Source organism: Durio zibethinus, chromosome 21, assembly GCF_047325235.1.
Source record: "Durio zibethinus cultivar Kanyao isolate XHJ-2024 chromosome 21, ASM4732523v1, whole genome shotgun sequence".
Classification (NCBI taxonomy): domain Eukaryota; kingdom Viridiplantae; phylum Streptophyta; class Magnoliopsida; order Malvales; family Malvaceae; genus Durio; species Durio zibethinus.
In genome coordinates this window covers 7,547,813-7,570,515 of record NC_143182.1, presented here as the reverse complement: position 1 = coordinate 7,570,515, position 22,703 = coordinate 7,547,813, and the positions used below count along the sequence as shown (strand labels likewise).

The following is a 22,703-nucleotide window of genomic DNA, read 5'->3' as shown; positions in this document are numbered from 1 at the left end:
CCAGAGTCTATCAATCACCAATTGTCATTACTATAAACCCACTGTCATTACACATTACGCATATAATCAGAAAATCAGTACGAAAAAATAACCGGTATGGGAAAAGTGATATTTTTCATATATAGTCCTGACAATAGAAACTAGTGCAAGGAGATCAGTACGAAATCTCCGCACAACAAAGAGGAAGAATAAAAGAATGTAGGTTTTCAACACTCTTCCTGCAAACAATTTTTGACATGATGCTGCAATTCCAGTACTTTGCCGTTGTTCTTGAATCCAAAATGAGAAACTTAAAAAAAAAAAAAAAAAAAGAAGTCGAAGAGGAGCAAGGTTAGAGAGAGAAGCAAATGGTTGTCTAATCAATTAATGAAACAACGACCTTTAACACAGTAGCAGATTCTTGATACGATGGTTGGTTAAGCAATTATTTTCATCGCGGAACGTCAGTGCAGCGCAGCATAGTTGCAAAAGGGCTAGCCAATAGCAGGCTGGGTTAATATGCGTGTAAAAGCTATACAACCCAAGTTGATATTTTTGGCTGTGAATTTTCTGATCAACAGTATCTCCATTTAGCCAGCCTTTCTTCATACACCCCGAATATGTTTGGCAAAGGTCCTACAAAACTTGCTTCAGGAAACTTAAAATGGAGCTTCTAGGGACTCATCCCATACTTCAACACTTCCATTCGAGGCATCTTCAACATCTTCTTCCATTGAAAGCCTGATATACTCCCTATGAGCAAAGCGATCCCACTCTGTCAAAGTTGGATCCTCGCGTTCCTGCTCACACACAACAAAAAAAAAAAAAAATCCAAGCAGGCTTTTGTCATTCCAGAGAACTAAATTAGCATCCATTCAGCACCCAAAATCTAATTGTGCAATCACTAACCAGCCGAATGAGGAATGGGTCACGGGTTTCAAATGCCATGAACTTATTAAGATTAAAAAGGATGTTAAAAACATTTCCTGAAAGTTTGCACCGTTTCAAGTCCCATAGCGTGATGCAATCTTCTCTCTGCAAAAAATCAGCGAGTTAAAATCATCTTCACATGCAACAAACAAGTACAATGAAATAATAGTTATTAGAATGAAAGTATCTTTAACCTCAGTTGCAATCATGTCAATTATTTGACACAATATATCCTCAAAGAGCACAGGTTCTTGGGCCATGCATTCCATTCGGTGCAGCTGCTCCTCATAGAAAAATTGCATTTCATTTGACGTGAGCACACCATTGCCATCCAAATCTATGCACTTGAACCTGTAAAAATAACTAATTAGATGTGGAAAGCTAAGCTAGTAGATGAGGGAAAAAGGCCTTAGATATAAGGCACAAAAGAGGAGAACGCTAAAAGTTTTCTGTTCTACAAACAAAAGCAAGGAATGTAGCATGCAAAATAATGCACCATTTATGCCAGAGAAACTACATGACAACAATGCTGATATTCTTAAAAAACAGCAGGACATTTTAGAGTATTACAGATCATTCCCCTTGGTTCCCCTTCCCTTACTTTTAAGGCATTGTCCAAGTACAGAAAATGAAACACAACCATTCTTAAGAGATCATAAAGCATCCAAAGCATTTTCAGCATTTGTTTACATAAGGGATAGGTGCATTGCACCATGTGCATTGTTATCTTATTGAAGAACAATATAACATTTTTTCTAGCTTCACCTGCATTTTCAAAAGGATAAAGTAATGGTCAATGCCCTGAAACCAGCCAAGGTTTGATATTGTTCTTGCAAACTAAATGTTAATTTGATATGATGAATAAAAGGAAATTTGCAAGAGAATCATGAAAATAATTTAAAACCTCCAAATGTCAACCTAAGAATAAGGTGGGGAATTAACAAGGAGTTACTTGACTTCAAACTGTATGAACAACAAGAATCCAACTCACTTCAAATAAGCAAAACTCAGTAGTGTAATCTATTGTGGAAAATGAGAGGTAAAAAGAAAAAAAAAGATACCAATATTCAAGACTAGCGTTAGATGATTTGTCCTCCTCTGAGAGCATGAAGTAAACAAAGTCTTCATAACCCATCTTCCCTTCTACCTCACTGGTAAACTTCCGTGGAGCCTGAGATGGAATTCATGCATTCACAGCCAAAGAAAACCTCATATGTAGGAAAAGATTTATTGTACTTGAAAATAGAGTCTAATTGATTCAGAAGTTTAGAGAACTAATGACCAGGGCAAACCAACCTGTGAAAAGATTCTATCAACAATCCTGTAGGTAAGGGCATGATTACCATATCTGATGAGGTTTTCTCTGTCGATGAAGAAATCATGGTCTGTGTCCAACTCCCAAAACTTACAGTATATAACATAGAAGTGTTCATATGAAAAGAACCTAGAAGAGGAAGCAAAGAGGTTGCGTAATTTACAGCATTAGTAATTCATGAAACAAAAAATTTAATAAACCCAAGCTCTCCACAATGTTCAATTGTTTACTGACCATTCAGAAGAGAAAAGAGCAAGAATTTCCATGCTTTCACCGACCAACTAAAAATAGTTGAGAGAAACTGCGGTCTCAGTTTACATAATTACTGTTTAGTGTGTAAGGATTTGTGTGCTGCTGCTTTCAATAAAATAACATATATTCTAAAAAGGTCCACCTGGATACTAACCTAAGGACTTTGTTAATGTCCTCTTCCTCATCTGCATGTTGCATGGCAGCAATCAGATTTCCACGTTTGAGCTCTCTGAGGGTAAGACTACCATTTCCTGATCTATTGAGGTGATAAAATATTCTGTATATGACAGTTTCACCTGAAACATTAAAAAATAAATTATGTTTTCCGGTATCAGTTATGCAGTATCTTTGCATAACAAAGAAATTTATGGTTTGGACATGTGAAACGAAAGTCTATTTGTGTACCAATTAAGAGAAATGAGCTTTTGAATTTGGGAGACACCAAAACTTCTAGAGATAGATCATGAAAGACATGAATGCAAGTAATAACAAATGATATAAAGGTTAAGGAAGTAGATGAAAATGTTATTTTTGATAAAAATCAGTAGCACAAGAAGATTCAAAACTACGACATATCATGATTTCTTTTTTGGTTTGATGATTGAAGAAACAAAAAAATACATTAATGAATGAAATGATCCATGGTACCCCCTTAAATGACTACAACAATCAATCAACTTTTTTTAAAGCATTTTTTCAGCTTGACTACGCAAAGGGAATAATCCCCCTACACCCCCTCTTTTTTTTCTCCTTTAATTTAAATCATTTGGTAAAAATTTCTGAAGCAAAAATGTTGTCTGAAGAATCAAGCACAATGATGGCCATCATTAGAATCTTTGTTTACTTAGCCCTTAATTACACTTATTTCACAAAAACTGCATACAATCTCCTAGTTATTGTTCTTTATGCATTCCTTATTAATTACTAGAAAGATGCCCACGCATTGCCATGGCTTAAAATTTTTTTGTTTTGCTACCTCTATTAATTATATATATATTTTTAACAAATATTTAATTAAAGAAAAAACCAAAGGTAAAAAAACAAACATGAATGAAATATGAATATCTTAATTAGTCTGATTTTCTTATAAAATTAATCGAATAAAAAAAATAAACGCAAAGAACAAAAAAATTTGAAAAAAATGGAAATTGTGTAAATGGGAAAAAATTTTAAAAAAGGAGAAAAAGGAAAAAAAAAACTCATAAAGGGTGCCACAATAATATCCCATATTGAGTTTAAAATATTAATTTTTTATATTAACGTAAAAAAATATTATTAATATAATACGTATATATATATAAAATTAAATAAATAATAAAAAATATTTTTTTATATATACCTCCAAATGAATACCCAAAACAACCTTCCAACTTGATTTTTTTTTTTTTAAAACTCGAGCTGTCCCAACTCAATCTTAATTTTAAAAAATCACCTTTCATCAGATTGAAATAGATCAAAACCCGTTGGATATAAATTGTTTTAGTATTTCTATCAATTGACACCTTTCGTTGTAAAAGTTATCTAATAAAAAAATATGAAAGAAAAAAAAACCCAAATGAGGTACTAAGTGAACACCTTCATTTTTTTTTTTTTTACAAAATAAGTTTTATTAAAAAGACCTAAAGAAGGAAAAGGAAAAAAAAAGAAACAAAAAAGGAGAAAAATTTTTAAATGGAAAAAAAAAAGAAAACTCATTGGAATACTATATGGACATCCTAATTGAATTAGAACCTATTAGATACAAATTGTTTTGCAATTCTTATTAGGGGTGATAATAGTTTTAATTTGATCAAATTCGGTTCAATTTTTTCAGATAATATATAATATTATGAATTTTTAAAATCCGATCAAAATTTGAACCGACCTTTTTATGAAATCAATTTGAACAAATTCTATTGTTTCAAAATTAGTTCAGTTCGATTCATCAGTTTTTTAAATTTAATTTTTTATGCATTATTTTAATATGATTTTTAATATATTTAAATAAATTTAAATATAAAGTAATTATTTTTATTTTATAAAAAATTAAAAAATATATAAAAGTTAATAAAAATATATAATTTGTTTTAGTTCTATTTTTCAATTTTCACTTTCAAACTCGAAATTTGATCAAAATATAATATATATTTAATATCCGTACTTAATCCGAACTGAATAAAAAAAATCAATTCGAGTCGAAATTATTATAATTTTGAATCGATTTTCAATTTTCTTAATATGTTTCTCACCCCTATGTAGATAGTTTTTTTTTTTTTTGTAAAATTTATCTAATTAAGAAAAATCAAAACAAAAAAAAAAACAAATTGAAATGATGCGCAAACATGTACATTGGCTTTTTTCACAAAATTTATTTAAACTTAAAAAAAAATCTTAAAAAATTAAAAAAAGAATGAAACATAGGGTGGTACATTGAGACCTTGAATAAAGATCAAACAAAATTCAAAATCAATCAAATTTATATAGTGGATAGATAGATAGGTTACATCTTAATTATATATAAATATAATATTTTTATTAAATTAAGATATTAAATAATAATTTTATTAATAAAATACATATATGTAAATGCTAAAAGAAAAGACAACAAAAAAAAATGAAGAAATTGAGTTGACACATAATATCAGTAATGAGAAAAATATTTTTTTGAAAATTTTAGATCATAGATTTTTTAAAAAAAGAAACTATAAAAAGACTAAAAAAGAAAAGATTGAAAAAAAATCAAATCTGGATGTGACGTTATACCTAAATTAATTTTTATTTCCTAAAAAATTATCAAATTAAAAAAAAAAGTAACAAAAAATATATTTTAATAATAATATCAAATAGCTCAACATTAAAAAAATTTAAAGTATTTGCAAAATATTTATTAAATAAAAAAAATGTAAATAAAATATAAAGAAGCATAAGGGAAAGAAATGAATAAAATGGGTTAACACACAACATGCCCTTGATATCAAGTGAGTCTCTAAAAAAATAAAAAATGAAAAATTATTTATTAAATATATAAAAATAAAAAAAGTGGACCCTACGAAAAATATTTTAAAAGGTGAGCCCTACAAAAAAATAAAAAATATTATGAAAATATTTTTAAAAAGCAAAAAGTTAAAAAAAAAAAAGGTTGACATGTGTTAACAAATGGGGAAAGGAAAAAATTAAAAAAAAACTCCAAAAAAAAAGTTGATGCATGGTGGAACAGCGCAGTCTGTTTAACTACAGGATTTATCTTATAGATACTCAACGTTATTGAGTTTGATAAATTGAGAGCTTTATGCAACTTTTCACCTACTAAACATTTCTCATTTGATAACTGATCTGCATTTACATTTTATCATCAGGATCAAGATCCATCAAGCTGCTTTTTGCTGAGATTTCCACAGGAAATTATAAAATCAGCACAAACAAATTCAGCCAAAATCAGAATGCATGAATTGGTTGGTGTTGAAACTCAAAACAATCAAACCATGTTCTGAGTGCATGTCAATCCCACTTGGGCAATGCTTCAGTTTAGATTCCAATTATATTAGCAATTTCAGTCAAAGTCATTCAGAAAATTCATTGACATGGTACCTTGCAAAATTTAATTGTAATTTCTTCTAAAGAAGAGAAAAGAACCAAAGAAATATGGTTCAAGGAGCCTATCAGAACATTAGACAAAATCAACAGGTTAACACCATATGCTGTATACTATGCATATAGTTCCTGGTAAATTATGAGCGTATGATGTTCACCAGTCCACATCACCACTCTTGAGATTATATCAATCCATGGCATAATACACCAGTCAAACTAGCTAGCAGATTGCATGTTCAAATATCAATGTAGCTTTCCACATAAATAATTAAAAAAAAAAGATATGAAAAAAAGGAAATAAAGTTCACTACTTCATAGTCACTTATTAAAATAACTCACAATTAATAAAATACATACCATATCTATCTTGAAATTCAGGCGTGTTTCGCAGGAATTCTAATCCTGGATGGGTTGCCAAAAGCTCTCGAAGAACAGGTTTGAAGTCAACCTGCATCCAAGTCCCAAATGATCTTATGAAGAAAAGTATGAAATACATAAAACTTTAGGCCTTCGAAAGGATAATTTTAACAGAAGAAGAACAGCTAATCAAAATAATTTTTTCAGAGCAAACACAAAAAAGAAAACCTGAGTGAGGTGCTTGCAGCCTGGCCGCTTAAGAATTTCAAATATTTGAGTTGCCAAATCCATTGTCAGCATGTTGCCATCAACCCAATACTTGATGAAAGCATCTCTGAAGTCAAATGATAAATTTAAGAATGTATGATGGAAGCACTTATTAAAAGAAGAAACAGCCAACACCATCTACCAAGTGCTTTCGACAGACCATGTTTAAGCAGTCAGAGTAATTCCTACACATAAAACATCCATTCATCTACAAACATGCATAGAGCTTATACCTGGTCACTATTCCGGCGCAATCTACATCTATCTTCCTAAAAAGTGCAGAAGAAAGGAAAGATGGTAGCTTGCAAACTTCCTTTGTCACTGTTTTAAACTCTGCATAACCAGAGAAAAAGCATTAATTCCTTCAAAGTTTCAAGGGGATTTTTTCACCCTTAATCACCAGAAGATAATGTGTGAAGGGGAAAAAACAACTTAAAATATAAAATGAACACATTAAAGATCAAATATATATCTCACCATCTATTTGCAATCCATTTAGAGGATTATTAAAAAGGTCGTTAATTTTAGAAAGATCTTGTTCTTTCAATTCCTTTGTAGGTGGACGACCATTTTGGAAATAAAACTGCAAGCAATTATCAGACAAACAACTTTATTGTAAGTACTTTTCAGCAATTTTGGGTAGTAAAACCTAAAACCAACATTTCCAATCTAAGAAAGCTTTAAATATAACAATAGTCCAAAGAGGACTTTCAATAGCAAATCAAACCTGTGGAATGACTTCTTGAGTTGGTTCCCTAACTAATTTCAATGGAAAGCCAAGAGCTGATGGGCTAGACTTCTGCTTCGATGTGCGAGGAGAACCAGATGAGCTTCTTGGAGAAAGTGGAGGAGCACTGCCACTCGAAAACATGGAAGGCAATGAATTGCTCCCAACAGCATTTACATTAGTAAAGTTTGCAAAGGCATTCACTTTGGTCCCTGCTTTTGCATCGTCGATCAAAGATTTCACCTGCACTCATGTTAAAAAAGGGAGAAATGAAAGCTCATTGCATGACAAAACATCCATATGCGGATATAGATGAATCTTTAGTGGAGGAAAATCTAGCAAACAGAAAAGAAGACGAATCTAAATGCAGAAAAGTTTCTAACTTGTCATAGTGCTGTATTCTATCAGATTCAGTCATTAAGGAACGTAAAAATTATTCCTACCATAGCCATTTAAAAAATACAAAATCTTGCAAATTTCTACCAGAAATTTATATGTAATACATGCAGTCTTGAACCCCTCCCCTTTTTTCTCTAAAACAAAGGAAGGGTAGAATACAAGTTAGATTTACACATCTTACAGTAGTTCAGAGCCTGTGGAACTCATCCTTATAGTTTTAAGCATCCTAGGTGAGCCTAGAGTGAAATTCCAACCCGCAAGATTAAGATATGTGTCCATATCTTGAAGCAAAATACAATAGCAATTTTCACAGCAAATTACTAAAAACCATATAACCATCCTGTGCACTTTCATTGTAGCACCTACCATGACATTAACATGGTGCAAATCAAGAACTTGCATTTACTAGCGCAAAACTACCAAATAAGTTACTCTATGACTAATAGTCAGAATGACAGAGGTGTTTGTTCTTGGTTGCAATAAATCTCCGTTTGCACCCATTTGCTCCCCTCTGTTTACTGTTTTTAAAAAACCTAAGTGACATCATAAACAACAGTTAGTCCCCATCCATCACACAGAATGATAAAGTATCAATAATGTTCAACTCCTTTTTTTAAATGTTTAAGTTACATATGTGATAAGTCCCTTGAAATAACCAGTTTTTATACTCATCCAATCCTCATAACTTAATTTTGTTTGTTTTCATATGGATTTTATTTGGTGTGCATGTCTTTTTGACCATCCATTCATTCATAGAAACCTACACTGATCATAAGGTTTATATCACCAGTCAGCTTCAAAGACATCATCATATTACTAATTCGCGTGAACTTCAATTAAAATAAAATAAGTTTCAAATGGCAACAATTAGCAGCATTAGACATTAAATTCAACAATAGGCAGCCAACTAAAGTCGAAAACAAAATCGAATATACATAAATTATTAAAGAAAGACTAAGAAATCAATAATAACAAAAGTTCGATTAAAAAAAAGTACCAGATGGCCGGTCTCCGGAAGCGAAAGCCATTGAGAGAACAAGTCCTCGACAAGTTGAGGACTGGTTTTAAGTGCAAATCGAGACACTTCAGGAAGCTGCAAAAGCTCGGGGTCCAAACAAGTAACATCTTCCAGTGCATCAATTTCCATTTTTATAGATAACGACATCTCGCCTACCACATCAACCAGGCTAAACAAATTCAACCACTCTAAAACCCTAACTCCTTCAATTCTTCAAATGCAACAGTCAAAAGAAACCAACGCCACTTTGCTTTCGAGATTTCTCTTACTAAACGAGGACAAAATGCGCTTCCAAATTCTAAGGTGAATTGACGAAACAGTAGAAAAATTTTGCACCCAATTGTTAAGGAAAAAGACTGCACAATCTTTTCTTCACCGGAAGTAAAAAGTCACCGTTTAATTCACGCCGTTCCAGAAACCCTAACTGTCGAGTAATGAATAAACTGAAATACCAAATTCTTGGAAACTTCCCGAAAGAAAATTTAACCTGTTTTGTCTTCAAGAAAAAATAAAAATAAAAAAAATAGAAATCACTTTCCTTAGAACACTTTCCATCTGCTTGCGGTTCGGATTTAAAAAAAAAAAAAAAGAAGGAAGAAAAAGAGGAGTAGAGAATACAGAGTTTTTATTATTATATTATTATTTTTATGGGTACTTTCTTAGAGAGAGAATGGGGAGTGGAGAGACAAAAAGGAAACGGAAAGAGCTGCGGAGGACGAAAGGTCGAAAGAAAGCAGCGAAGCGCGTGGAGTGGAGTGTTTCAGTGCATTGTACTTGTAGGTGAAAATATAGATACGTATATTTATACGGTCTACTTGGTTTGACTAAATGTCACATCATCCGTAATTCTTGTCCGCTTTGCTGACGAAATTATTTTTTATGTTAATATAAATTTTAAATTATGCTTGACCGTTGGATTTCCTTCTATATTATAGCTGGTTGGTTTCGATTTAAATTATGCTTCATTTGTGTCTTATTATAGCTGGTTGGTTTCGATTTAAATTTTTTTCTTTGATTCTCTCTAATTTTTTTTTATTTTCACGTATATTAAAAAAATTTATACCATAATAATAATATTGAAAATGATAACACGGATCGCTATTTTTGCAATTCAATGATTTTCACACTTATTAGAGTATTTATTATCATTTAAACAAAGTAATCTACTTTTGTGTATTTCTTGATTAAAGGTCTTTTTCACTAGCTCAACTGGTCAAGTATATTCATGTCCCAATTCAAAATTGTATTCGGACTTTAAATAGCTAATTGTTTTTTTTTTTTTTTTTGTTAGTGGGGAGTAAAATGAGATTTATGAGAACCTCATTGCAAACTTTAAAATTTCAGAGGAAGGTTTCAGTTATTTACAAGGAATTTAAGCCCCAATTTGTAATAGGTCCACTAATTAAGTATAATAATAATATAAAATATTTAAAAAGGCCGGAGACAAGAAAAAGCCCGCAAATTTCCAGGCAACTTCTCCCGCATTGGAACCAAACACTGTTTTTCTTGTTCCCGTAAAGATATCTCCAAAACCTCCTCTACCGAAAAGGCCATTTGAAATCACCAAACAAAGGAAAAAAAAAAAAAGGAAAATGAGCATCTTCAGCAAAAAGCCCAATCCCAAAGGTAATTTTATTGCGATTTATTTTGTGCCCCAATCATACGATCAAGCAATCTCAAACTTTTTTTTTCTGGAAATATTTAATTATCTTCAATTCAATGTTCATCTTCTGGAACAATCAAATTTTACATGCTTCTGGTGACTTTTTTTTTTTAAAAAAGAAATCTATGGTTACAGTTCGCGTTGACTTGTGAAAGCTTAACGATCATGGTTTCTTAGTTTGTTACTATACTTTATTATTATTTTTTGGAGATTTGCAGACGCTCTTCGTGAGAGTAAGAGAGAAATGGCTCATGCTACTAGAGGTAATATTTGACTATTTTCCCTACAACTTGGCCTTATCCTTTTTTAATTAAATTAAATTAATTTATGTTTCCGTATCTCTCTCCCACTCTGTGTGTGTGTGTGTATATGATTTTGGAGTTGGAGCATTACTTTGATCTGAAACTCAGGTATGCTTTTGGCCTCGATTCAGGTATAGAGAAGGAAATAGGAGCCCTACAATTAGAGGTACATCCAAGTACCAACTGATGATGGTCTTTTTGAGGATTTTGTAAGTGGGTTTTAACCTGATTTATCGTAATGGCAGGAAAAGAAACTTGTTGCTGAAATCAAAAGAACTGCAAAAACCGGAAATGAGGTATTTTTAGCATAGTAATTTTATTGCATTTATGTCTCTCCCTAGAGATTTGAGTGCCAAGTTCATTTACCTTGCATGCTTAAACCTGTTTAAATTATCCCTTTTTCCCATATACATTGTGCAGACAGCAACTAAAACTCTAGCCCGGCAGCTAGTCAGGCTTAGGCAGCAGATAACTAAATTACAGAGTAGTCGAGCTCAAATGAAAGGCATTGCAACTCATACGCAGGTGCACATCCCTCCCTCCTTCTCTTTCCCTCTGCTATTTCATCTAGGTTTTGGCATTACCGGTGAGTTTGTTGCATTGTGCTTCTAGCAATGCTTGTTTCTTTTTATAGGCAATGCATGCTCAATCTTCAGTTGCCGTTGGCATGAAAGGTGCCACCAAGGCAATGTCAGCTATGAATAAGGTCAGTAATAATTTTATATGATACATACGTTAATTTTCATTTTACATGGATGATGGTATGGATTGTATTCATCTTTGTCCTTAGTAACCCGTTTACCAAATTGTTCCCCTTAACTGTTGGTGGATATCTATATCCTATGTAGACATCCATAGATATATCACTATTACATGTTTGTGTTATGGACATCAGCGTGAACACAATCTTAGAATCATTTTCCACTTTCAAAATAATCCTTGAATTTTAAACTGCTGATGACTGAGATTTCATTGCAGCAAATGGCCCCTGAAAAACAAGTGAAGGTTATACGGGAATTTCAGAAGCAGTCTGCACAGATGGATATGACCGTAAGATGATACTTGTCTTTTCCAATATAGAAATATGGAAAAGAGTTCATGTTTGAGTTTTTAGTTCATATGCATGGAATTTAACAGTCTAGCATTTGTGCTTGCAGACTGAAATGATGTCAGATGCTATAGATGATGTTCTGGATGATGATGAGGTGGAAGATGAGAGTGAGGACCTAACGAATCAGGTTTGATTCTTTCTCTTTCTTTTTTGAGAAAAAAGGGTTGGAGGGGGGAGGTTGGATCGTAAGGTTTAGCCGTTTAGGTGTGGGGCTGATGGGGTAAATTAAAAAGCTGGTGAAAGGATGGCTTTTGGGTGCTTCTGTGGGGCTCGGACAAATTTTCTTGGGCAGGGCAATAGGTTAAGTCCATTGTTTGACTGTTGTAAATTCCAAAACAAAGAACTGATAGTGACCATTTTTAATTTTCTTTTCTTCAGGTTCTAGATGAAATTGGTGTTGATGTTGCCACTCAGGTTGGTATTTTGCGTTTTTCCCCTTCATTTTGGGATTCTTGTGAGCCAAATATCATAGTTTTTGCAATCGTCTGATGTCTATGTAAATTTTCGCAGTTATCATCAGCTCCTAAAGGTAGAATTGCAGGAAAGAATACCGAAGGTGTTGGCAGGTATATTTACAATAATATGCGACTTGTTATATCTTTTTTTTTTTTTTTTATTCGGACTTAGCCAAAAATTTGAAATTTTGGCCCTCGTAAACCACCGTTTGAATTTGTTTCCTGAAAGAGATTGAATTATTTTTGTTTTGTTTGCTAATTTTTAATTCCTTCTTGCAGTTCGGGTGTTGATGAGCTTGAGAACCGGTTGGCAGCTCTTAGAAATCCATGAGCTGAAGACAGAAAACTCCAGCTTTTCCTTCATTAATCTATTGAGTTATTCCCTACAATTATCATCTCTCTGAGTTTGTAATTTTATTGTCTACATACGACGTGATGATTCACGTTTCCAGAAGGTGAGACATAGGTTACGTAACTTTGATTCCCATTTGGATGGTATCCATTTGAGTAATGTGTAAATCCTGAAAATATTGCTGGGAAGCGAGGAAAAGGGGAAAAAATTCGTTAGGTACTCACCTCCGGCCTGGGTACAGGCCGCTCTGCTAACCAAGGAAGTTAGCTGGAGTTGCAGGCACTGAAGTGGCATATAACATTAAAATTCCGATGAATGAATTCTCTTTCATGCTGTCGAAAACACGTTACAATGGCCATAAACTCTTCAAAAAGGGGGGAGGGGGGGGGGGGGTGGTTTGGCAATATGGTAAAGGAAGTCACAAGTTGTTGTGGCATTGAATCTGGGTGATATCCCCTATACACTTGAGATTACAAGTTCATAAGAACATCAGCCTACAATTGTTTTACTGCTCCATCATTTCCTAATCGAGAGGAGCTCAAAACTTCGAAGAGGGTGATCATCACGGCTTCCTCTAACTGGGGCAGCACGACTAGATGTTTTGGACTCAACGGCAAGTTGGATTCTTTGTGTTGTAGACACGCGACCACCACTTGGCACCAGTCGGTTTTGTAGAGCATCATTGGGTTCACCTGATGAATTTGGGATGCCGGCAACAGCTCTCCTTGAAGTGCTACCGTATCGAGAAGAACTGCGTCTTTTATCCGAATCAGGAGGCTGAAATAGCAAACCAAAGATCAGAATGTTGGAAATGGGAACATATCATTCTAGTGTTATGACTTGAACAAAATCATTACTTGGCCAAAAATTAAAAAACGGCAACAGGTATAGGTTGTGATATTTAACTTCACATTCATAAAATAGGACAAAAAGTGGGTCCAAAGCTTAGCTATAATACAGCCGAAAAAGACATTGGTGGCTGAGAACCTTTAAAGTTAGTAGGATTTCATTTTTAGAAAAAGATTTTCACACACAGATGTAAAGGCTGATAAAACAAAATGTTTGAATGGATATTAAAGCTCACCACATGCTTTGACAAAGTTACATCCTCAGCAGTCTTGTGTCGAGAATGTTCATGACGAGGACTAGTACTCGAAACATTTCTTTTGGAAAATGCTTCAACTGCACCAGAAAATCTATCCCGAATCTCTCTTCCCACTGAATGTTGTTGTCAACGGGAATAACCCATTAGAGGTTCCAAAGATAGAACACAAAGAGGTTAGTATAACATTATAATAGTTAAAGCATTTTTTTTTTTGAAGAAGACTGCAAAAAAATTGTACTCATCCGCATTGTATAATTTTTGCCATTATATTAGTCGCCATCTTTTTTTTTTTCCTCAATTTTTTTAGATAAACTCAAATGACCATCTTCTAAACCAAATAGTTGACTATCAAATATTTAAGTTCCAGGAATCTGGTATGATTATACTATCTAATGAGAAATATAGTTCGGTTAAAAGAAAGCAGACCCAATATTCTTTCTGGTCTTTCAATGGCTGGCCCTGCAGCTAGACCTGCTCTTCCACTGGAATGCTGAGAAACAGATAGAAAAGCTGAGTGATATTCCCAAGATGACAGTAACCGAGAGCTAGAAGTGAAGAAGTACTTACTCTCCCTCTGGAGCTGCCACCAATCTGTGGGTACTTCAATACAGTCCAGTCAAAGACATAGTCAAATTGATAACCTGCAGCAATGAGAGCTTCTTTAACCAAATAAAGAAAAAAAACTGACTTTGAGATTCCATGAAGAAATTAATTTAATAACATCCTCTGAGTATGTGTGTGTGTGTTAAAGAGAGATAAAGAGAGTAACAAATAAAAGAGTACTATATATACAAAGGTCATTATTATGATGATAACTAACCTTCTCTTATAAACAAGTCTCGGAAAAGCCTCTTCAAATATGAATAATCTGGTTTATCTTCAAACCGCAAAGAACGGCAGTAGTGAAAATATGACACAAACTCAGATGGATATGACTTACAGAGCACCTGTTAAATGCGCATACACCAACATTACCGAACAAGGAAACAAGAATAACAATCATAAGATGGATTAACACTGAATTTTGGTACCACATGCCGACCATAACTTAGCTTTAATAGATGCATTCCCTTTGTCAAATTTATACATCACGCTTTCTATTTGCTAATCAAGCCAAATTAAATTTCATTATAACAAAACCCAAAGAATTTAATTCTCCTCCCTTTTACATTAGACTTATCTCAAACAAATAGGGAACTTTTTACTCTCAAAAACATTTATGGAAACAGCAATTCATGAGGAAAAATGTGCCATAAAAGAATTCAAATTGCTTTAAAAAGTTTATAGTAATGATCAAACATTCCATAAAAATGGGCAGGGATAATACAAAGATCAAGCCTGGCCCGCATACAGATGAAGAGCAGGCCTGTTTACAAGCACTAGCAATTCCTACATCAGATTAGTAACTCAACCAAATTTCTTGAAGGGAAACAATTTGTCTAAGGATGGTGAAAGTTATCATACCTCTATAGGAGTTGATACCTTCTTTTCACTAATCTTATCATATTTTTGCCTTTTTGTGCCAGCTTTTAGCCCTTGCCAGGGAAGGCTGAAGCAAAGAAATTGTGCAAATTGAATCAAAATCAATGTGAAGAAAACTAAGAATAAAGATTCAGTAACAAGAAACAATTAAATATCATCTGGAAATGCATAAAACATTGAATGAATGAGCATGAGGCCACTATATAGACAACCTTCCTCTCAGGAAATACATAAGCACATAACCAAGGGATTCCAAATCATCTCTTCGGCTTTGCTCTACCAGTAAAAGAAAAGAATGTATGTTAATAAAAGAAACAGGAAGTAAACCTACATCTATGATATATGATTTACTGCAACTAGTTGTGTCACAAAGTAAAATGACTCACCAACTCCAAGGTGAGTGTTCACACTTGCATAACGAGCTGTTCCTGTGAGGTTTTTGTTTTCTCTGCAGCAAAGAATTTGATCAGTTGTTTTCACCAACAAATCCATTTGGGACTAGGTTGCACCAAATACTCAGTACATCTTTACCAAGTAGAAACTTAATACAAAGACAGGAGGTAATAAGTAAAGAAGGAAAACTGAGAGAGCGCAAGAGTGATAATCAGAATGGATGTTTAAATTTTAAAGCAAAGTAGGATGGGCATCAAAGATAATTAAGCATTAGTATATTGAAAACGAGTAAATTTGAGTGGCAGTATGTAATCTTTATAAAACCAGTTAAGAGTCAAGAGTAAAAGAAACCACTCCATGTTCAAAATTCACCCAAAGCAAAAGAGACCTTTATCCATATCAAAGTCAATTCCATCAAGTCAGACTGACCTCACCCCACTGAGGCAGCAGTGCATGGTGGAATGCCTAACAAAATGGCATCGAAAGAAAAAATAGCATGAGATATGAGCATAGCCTCAAGTTTTGGAGTTATATTTATTTACAAGGGTTCAAAAGGCTGACAAAACTTTCAGTAAAAGCTTCCTCAAACTGCACAAAATGCCAAAGCAATATAACTTGCATCCATGAGTAAAGCAAACACCCAGCTGAAAAGAAGTATATAGACCATGAAGTAACTTTCTTATCTACTATCTTAACTCAATAGTCATGTATTATGATGAGAACTATACAGTTTTGAGATATTCAAGTTTGAATTTCTGCATTAAGAAGTCAAACAAAAAAGACAAAAAATCACCTGTACGGAATGTGCTTATGAGTCTGAAGATCCCTATACTTCTTTGCAAGACCATAGTCAATGATATATACCTGTAATAAAAAAATTAAAAACAAAAAATGATACCACAATATTTCATACTTTTCAAGTGTCATAGAGTCCTATTCTCAGAAATGGAATAATATTCTTATCATAACCAGAAACTCAAAATTGAAGGTGGCAGTGCTAGCAGTCTAATGAGTATGCGTGTGGTATATTGCCAACATATCATACAAGAAAACACAATAACTAATACCTGATTTGCCTTGCGTCCTAGGCCCATCAAGAAGTTGTCAGGCTTTATGTCACGGTGAAGAAAACCTCTTGAATGCATATATTCTACTCTATTAATCTGGAAAAAAAATATATTGAAAAGGGAGAACATTAAATATGAAAGAACTCAAAACTAATTCTTTATCACAAAAAGGTCATGTACTTACTAATTGATCAGCAAGCATCAACACTGTTTTTAATGAAAGTTTCCTGTTGCAGCAGTTGAACAAATCTTCTAGACTAGGTCCAAGAAGGTCGATTACCATGACATTGTAATCCGCTTCAACTCCAAACCACTTGAGGTGGGGAATTCCCGCTGTATCAAGGAGAAACTCACCAAGTTATTTAAAGATAAAAAAAGTGCCTTTTAAAAATTTATCCAAAAAAACTAAGCATCAGAGTATTCAAGATTAAATATCAACCTGCCAGCATGTCCAGAGAAAGGTTTGTAATTGCATGCTGAACAAATTGTTTAAAGACTAAGTTGATAGTGCAAATATTATGAAAAGGAAAGAAGACCCACTATTCTCTTTCTAAACCAGCAGATACCAAGATCAATAGCAAATTGAATGAAGACCGATTAAGAAGTTATAAATCAAAGAAATTACTGACTTCCATCAGACAAGAGCTTGCATGTTTTTCTCTGGTTTTTTTTTTTTTTCTCGTATGATGGTAGTCCAGTGGAAAAGGCTACCCAGAGAAGACCATAGTCAAGTTATGTAGGATCAAATCATTTATCAAGACAGCAAGAGGGGGGGGGGGGGGAGAGAAGCAGAGGCAGAGACTTACTTCCTCCTTGAAGAAGCATATACAATTTTGACTCATAATGAAGCTGTGGATGCTTGGTCTTCACAGATTCCTGAAATTAGGAAGAAAAAAAAATAGGTCAAGGCCATTGCTTTGGAAGTTAGAAAATATAAAATGCCATTAAATAAAAAAATTGTTTTCTGCCCATCACTGTTACCATGAATAGGAAATTTTCACACCCTTCACATTCACACCTAAAATGACACATTATCGTATGTAAAGTGCACCACCACATCTTCATTCCAAAGGAGGAAATAAAGAAAAGAAAAGTGCAGCTTGGAAATACAAAGCTGATAAATTGTCTTCAAAAATTACGCTTAGTAATTAGCATGAATTTGTTATTTCAATTTTTCATTTGTGTAGAAACACTTTCTTCTTCTCAGAATGGAAATGAGTGCAACAACAAATGTTCTTGCCTTTATTTTTAAATGATGAACCATGTAAAGCTGAATATAGCTAGATATTCAAACACTGTCTTGGACAAATGACTTTCCTTTACACAAATTAAGATGCGCATTAGTATAAACACTTTTCTTTTTAAGGTAAAAAAAAAAGCAATGACTAAAGAGCATATTTCTGATCATTTTTTAGTCAATGTCCAAAACGTAATGCAATAAAGTCCAAAGGTTAGTACCACTAAAACAACAGAAAAAGATAAGCAAGAATAACTGCCAATAAATTTTTTTTAAGAGAGAGACAATAGACTACAAATAAATGGGGTGAAAACAACCACCAAAGCAAGCATACGAAAAACAGAAGATTGCTTTATTTATAGGTATTCAAGATCCAAAATCATCATTACTAATAACACAGCTAGAAATCAGTCCATCAGCAGACCAACGAAACACAACCAAAAACACATCCTCAAGAAAAGATCACATACCAGTTTGACAGCAACTTCATCTCCAGTTTGCACATTTACCCCTTCAACAAAAAAAAAAATCAGGAAAAAGGGCACAATGCGGACAAAGAAACAATACATATTTTCCATAAAAGAAAGAGAAAGTTATCAAAGAGATTTGGATTATTATACCTAAATAGAGCTCTCCAAAAGAGCCACTGCCAATCTTTCTTCCAAGCTTGAACTTACCACCAATCACATGATCCATTCTCAAACAAACAAAAACAACTCTCTTCAATAATACCCAATACCACAAAGTGGTTAATCTAAGCTAATTTCACTCAGATTTGTCAAATTCAGCATCTATTGCCCCCTAATCCAAATACTCCCTCAAAACTCAACGGATTTACCAAATTGACAACCCCAAGCCTCCAACAGATCAACTAAAAAAAATGTTAGCTTTCTTCAATAATCAGCAGGGATAAAAACGTCAAACAAAAAAATCTGGGCTTTTGCCCAAAAGAAGAAGAAGAAAAAGGAAACCTTTGGAAGAATAAAGCTACAAATAAAAAATAACAAAAATTAGAGATTTCAATCTAAGCCCAGGAAAGATAAAAAGACGATTATTACAAAAAATCTAGCTTCACGGACTAAATAGTTTGATAGCAAAATCCCTAAAATTTGAAATGAAAACCCTAATTAGGGAAAAAAAAAAAAAAAAACCCAGCTACATTGACCTGGGAAGAGGAGGAATCAACTAGCAAAACCAAACTTCCAAATGTAATCAAATAAAAAAAACGGTTGAAAATTCTGAAATGGCTGAAAATAATAAATCAGATGAAATACGAAAGCTTTTATTTTTTTGGGGATAAAAATGAAAATCAGAATAGTAAAGAAATAGTTTTCAGGTGTTTGTTATTAATGATGCAAGAAAATGGAAGAGAGAATTAAGGGGAAGAAAGGGAAAGAGAGTTTGAATTTGTTTTTTTTATTTTATAATTGAAAAAAATAGTTTTTTTTAATTAAAAAGAAAAAGACATGATGAGGGGTTAAGCGGTACCTTCTCAAACTGCCGCCTTACCAAACACGCTTGGCTTCTGTCCGAGTCTGACCCTCTCATCTCTCACTCTTTCAACTTTTTTACTTTTTATTTTTTTATTTTAACTTCTTCCAAAGCGTGCTTTCCCTTATCTCTTTACATATTGACTTTTTAGACTCAAAAATAAAAAATTTTGATTTTTCTTTCGACTTCTTCCACTTTCTTTATTTATTTATTTTTTTAAAGACGGTTGCTTGATCTTACGCCTTTCCTCAAGATTTTATTAGTAGTTAATTTGGTGCATTTATAATTTTATTTTTACAATATTTACCATAGTGATCAAACATTAATTTAATAAAAACATTTCTTTCCCTTGTTAAGGCTTTTTTCTTTTATTTTTAATTTTTAATTTAATTTTACTATTAATTTTTATCTACTTACCATACTTGATAAAAACATTTTTAAAAAATCCACTTGATAAGAATATTATTTATTTAATTTTTTCCAATCATAATTTTTAATTTTCATAAATTTAATCAACATGCATATTGTATAAACTAATAACATAATACTCCAATATCTCTTCTTCTTTCCTTTATATTCACAGAAATATAATAGTAGTAAATATTTTTATTAACTATAAATTTACTCCATTGATGAAAAAAATAAAATTTGAATTTAAATCTTTTTAATAATCTTCGATTAAGATTAATTTAAACTGCATTATATGTTTACAAGATACCAATAACAACATATGTTAGTCTTATTTGAAAATCAAGTATTTTTATTTACTGATATATTTTTTTAAATTGAGTTCCAATTGTTTAGAAAAAATCATGAGTGGTTGAAGCTAGTTTCTTTATTTTCAATTTTTTTTTAATGAGGAAATTGCATGGAGTTGAGGTGGGAGGGTCTGAATTTTGACTCATTCCACATGGGATCATGCTCCTCGTTAATATGATGTGGGAATTTATAATTGAAAAATAAATACTATGCTGAATTATTCTTAATTATGGAATAAACCGCTGTTCTTCAACTTTTCAATTTGGTTCCATTATATAAGGCCAAGATTTGTATGAATGTTCAATTCAATAAACAACATTGTTATAACAAGTCCATGTCTCTTTTTTTTTTTTTAATTGGACCCCAATGAAAGTCCAGCGCTGACTCATTCATTAAAAGAATCTCAGTGACAAAAGAACATTACTGTAAAATAAAGACGAGAAGGCTATAAGTACCATAATTAGTATATTGTCATCTAATTAATGTCCTTGTTATTACAATTTTGCCCATAAATTAGATCTTGCTCAATTGCTCACACAAATTGTTGGTGAAAATTGAATTTGAGCAGCTTGACAGTCAAAACGATTGGTCTCGCATGACTTGCTTGGTCATTGACCAGTATATCCGTATTTTTGTATATATTTAAAATTGTTAGAAATTCAATTTTATTTATTAAAATTAAAATTTTAATATTTCATAAAAAATTAATTTTTTTATAAATATTGAGTAGCTTTAATTTGCTTATGGGTGTGTGATTTTTTTATGAAATTATTTATCCATGTTTATTTATTGCAGTTGGTCCTAATTACCTTAATTTGCACGCTACACCCAAAAAAAAAAGTGATTTGAACGCCGGAATTAGCTAAACAAAAGTTGTGAAAGTTAATTTCTCTGGCGCCGACCGTCTCCAGGTGTTTGTGATTTTGTATACCTACAGGGGTTATTAATTAACTTGTGATGTTTATATGTATGTATATTTCATTCATACGTATACATTATATGTACATATACATATACATATATATATGTATATGTACATACTTTATATGAGTAATTATGGTACAATGAATGTGTACAATTTGACAATTGAAAGCTACAGACCAAAGTGGTATGTTTTTGTCTTGATATATATTTGAATGGATAATAAAATTAATTTTAATGAAATTAAATTTAATAATAAAAATTATTATAATTATAATTGATTAAAAAATTTTTAATAAAAATTTTATATTGAATAAATTTTATTAAAATCGATACTTTAATTTAACTAATAATAAATAAAATCGTACCTAGCTGTAAGTACAATTATGGTCGAGAAAGCTAGCTATAAGGCCGAGATGGGATGTTTTTCTTCTAAACTTAAAAGTCCAAACTCCATCTTCCGCTAATGTTTCATCATATGCCTTTCTTCGCAGTTCACATCATAATTTACTGCGAGTGGCCCATCGACGTCGCACATTTCACAACCCCACTGAGAGAATCCTAAGCTGAATCATCAATAACTGACAAAGAGATAGGGACAAGTGCTGTTCACTACAGGGAGTGATTAGCTAACTAACTGCATGACTAGCAGGGATTAATGTCCAGTATATGATCATGAATAATGTAACTTTCCCTAAAAGAATATCGCACGTGCATATATACATATACAAACATATATATATATATATGTATATATGTATTGAGATTGTGGCACTTAGTCATTTTTATAATTTTTACTAGTAATAGACACCCTCGTCCGTAGGGGTGAATTATTTTTTTGTCAAAAAATTTTATTTTATTTATTATTTATTTATTATTTTGAATATATTTATAATTATTTTAATATAAAAATAATAAATTTAATTAAAAATATTAAAATAAATATATATAGTATTTCATATATTACGATTATAGTTTTTTGTTAATTTTTTATACTATATTTTGATAGTTGAATTTTTATTAATTATTTAATCAAATGTATAACTTTTATTTTATTGTAGTTTATAAACTTTTAGTAAAAATATTTAAAACAAAATAAAAATAATTTACTTTTTTTTTGTTATGTCTTTCTACATTTATATTTAAAAATTATATTTTTTAAATTTTATTTTATTATAATAATTTAATATGTAGCTAAGTTTTATGTAATTAATTTAATATGTAATTTAATAAGAGTGTCATAGTAATTTTCATAAAATGTCACCTATCAAATTTTTATAAAATAATGGTAATGTTATTTTAATAATTTAATATATGATTAATTTTATATTACGTTAAAATTTAATATAAAACAATTATAAAAGTATTTTCGTAATTATAGCGTGAGAAATATTACAATAATTTTAATTAATTATGTTAGGAGTAATATTATAATAATTAGTTTTTTTAACCCATATAAAAATTTTTATTAAATGTTTCATAAATTTAAATTTATTTTAAATTATTAATTTAATATATAATCATATATTTAAAAATACTAAGTTACAAATT

At 31.9% G+C, this 22,703-nt stretch overlaps 3 protein-coding genes across 4 annotated transcripts; 1 reads left to right on the top strand and 2 right to left on the bottom strand.

Moving 5' to 3' along the window:
• Positions 1-95: 95 nt before the first annotated feature.
• Positions 96-9,585, bottom strand: LOC111305312 (serine/threonine protein phosphatase 2A regulatory subunit B''alpha-like). Of its 2 annotated transcripts, none has more exons than XM_022902722.2 (12): positions 8,794-9,585; positions 7,398-7,640; positions 7,148-7,253; positions 6,904-7,003; positions 6,632-6,737; positions 6,404-6,494; positions 2,631-2,772; positions 2,206-2,353; positions 1,971-2,080; positions 1,104-1,260; positions 889-1,014; positions 96-779 (listed from the first exon to the last, which is right to left on the bottom strand). In XM_022902722.2, exons 1-12 carry the CDS (start codon positions 8,959-8,961, stop codon positions 639-641), a joined length of 1,638 nt encoding a protein of 545 aa, XP_022758457.1. In that variant the 5' UTR covers positions 8,962-9,585; the 3' UTR covers positions 96-638. The 2 variants fall into 2 exon arrangements, with proteins under 2 accessions (XP_022758457.1, XP_089606604.1); XM_089750478.1 differs by lacking the exon at positions 8,794-9,585 and adding an exon at positions 8,163-8,296.
• Positions 9,586-10,262: 677 nt separating this feature from the next.
• On the top strand, positions 10,263-13,041 carry LOC111305311 (vacuolar protein sorting-associated protein 2 homolog 3-like). The gene is made up of 11 exons (XM_022902721.2): positions 10,263-10,440; positions 10,696-10,740; positions 10,911-10,945; positions 11,025-11,075; positions 11,200-11,304; positions 11,414-11,485; positions 11,758-11,829; positions 11,937-12,017; positions 12,269-12,304; positions 12,401-12,456; positions 12,625-13,041. Exons 1-11 carry the CDS (start codon positions 10,407-10,409, stop codon positions 12,674-12,676), a joined length of 639 nt encoding a protein of 212 aa, XP_022758456.1. The 5' UTR covers positions 10,263-10,406; the 3' UTR covers positions 12,677-13,041.
• Positions 13,042-13,103: 62 nt separating this feature from the next.
• Positions 13,104-19,522, bottom strand: LOC111305310 (casein kinase 1-like protein 9). Its single transcript, XM_022902720.2, has 14 exons — positions 18,602-19,522; positions 18,452-18,492; positions 17,551-17,620; positions 16,929-17,077; positions 16,745-16,840; positions 16,471-16,541; positions 15,671-15,732; positions 15,497-15,560; positions 15,267-15,351; positions 14,623-14,749; positions 14,370-14,443; positions 14,229-14,292; positions 13,782-13,915; positions 13,104-13,474 (listed from the first exon to the last, which is right to left on the bottom strand). Exons 1-14 carry the CDS (start codon positions 18,675-18,677, stop codon positions 13,214-13,216), a joined length of 1,374 nt encoding a protein of 457 aa, XP_022758455.1. The 5' UTR covers positions 18,678-19,522; the 3' UTR covers positions 13,104-13,213.
• Between the last annotated feature and the right edge of the window lie 3,181 nt (positions 19,523-22,703).

Bases quoted from the DNA above. Each gene is read 5' to 3' on its own strand.
- LOC111305312 (XM_022902722.2), bottom strand. From the start codon at position 8,961: ATGTCGTTATCTATAAAAATGGAAATTGATGCACTGGAAGATGTTACT. The intron at 2,354-2,630 runs GTTAGTATCCAG...TTCCTCTTCTAG, and splicing joins GACATTAACAAAGTCCTTAG to GTTCTTTTCATATGAACACT. The intron at 2,081-2,205 runs GTTGGTTTGCCC...ATTCCATCTCAG, and splicing joins TTGATAGAATCTTTTCACAG to GCTCCACGGAAGTTTACCAG.
- LOC111305311 (XM_022902721.2), top strand. From the start codon at position 10,407: ATGAGCATCTTCAGCAAAAAGCCCAATCCCAAAG. The intron at 11,830-11,936 runs GTAAGATGATAC...TTGTGCTTGCAG, and splicing joins CTGCACAGATGGATATGACC to ACTGAAATGATGTCAGATGC. The intron at 12,305-12,400 runs GTTGGTATTTTG...AAATTTTCGCAG, and splicing joins GTGTTGATGTTGCCACTCAG to TTATCATCAGCTCCTAAAGG.
- LOC111305310 (XM_022902720.2), bottom strand. From the start codon at position 18,677: ATGGATCATGTGATTGGTGGTAAGTTCAAGCTTGGAAGAAAGATTGGC. The intron at 14,444-14,622 runs GTTAGTTATCAT...TCATTGCTGCAG, and splicing joins AGACTTGTTTATAAGAGAAG to GTTATCAATTTGACTATGTC. The intron at 14,293-14,369 runs GTAAGTACTTCT...TCTGTTTCTCAG, and splicing joins GTGGCAGCTCCAGAGGGAGA to CATTCCAGTGGAAGAGCAGG.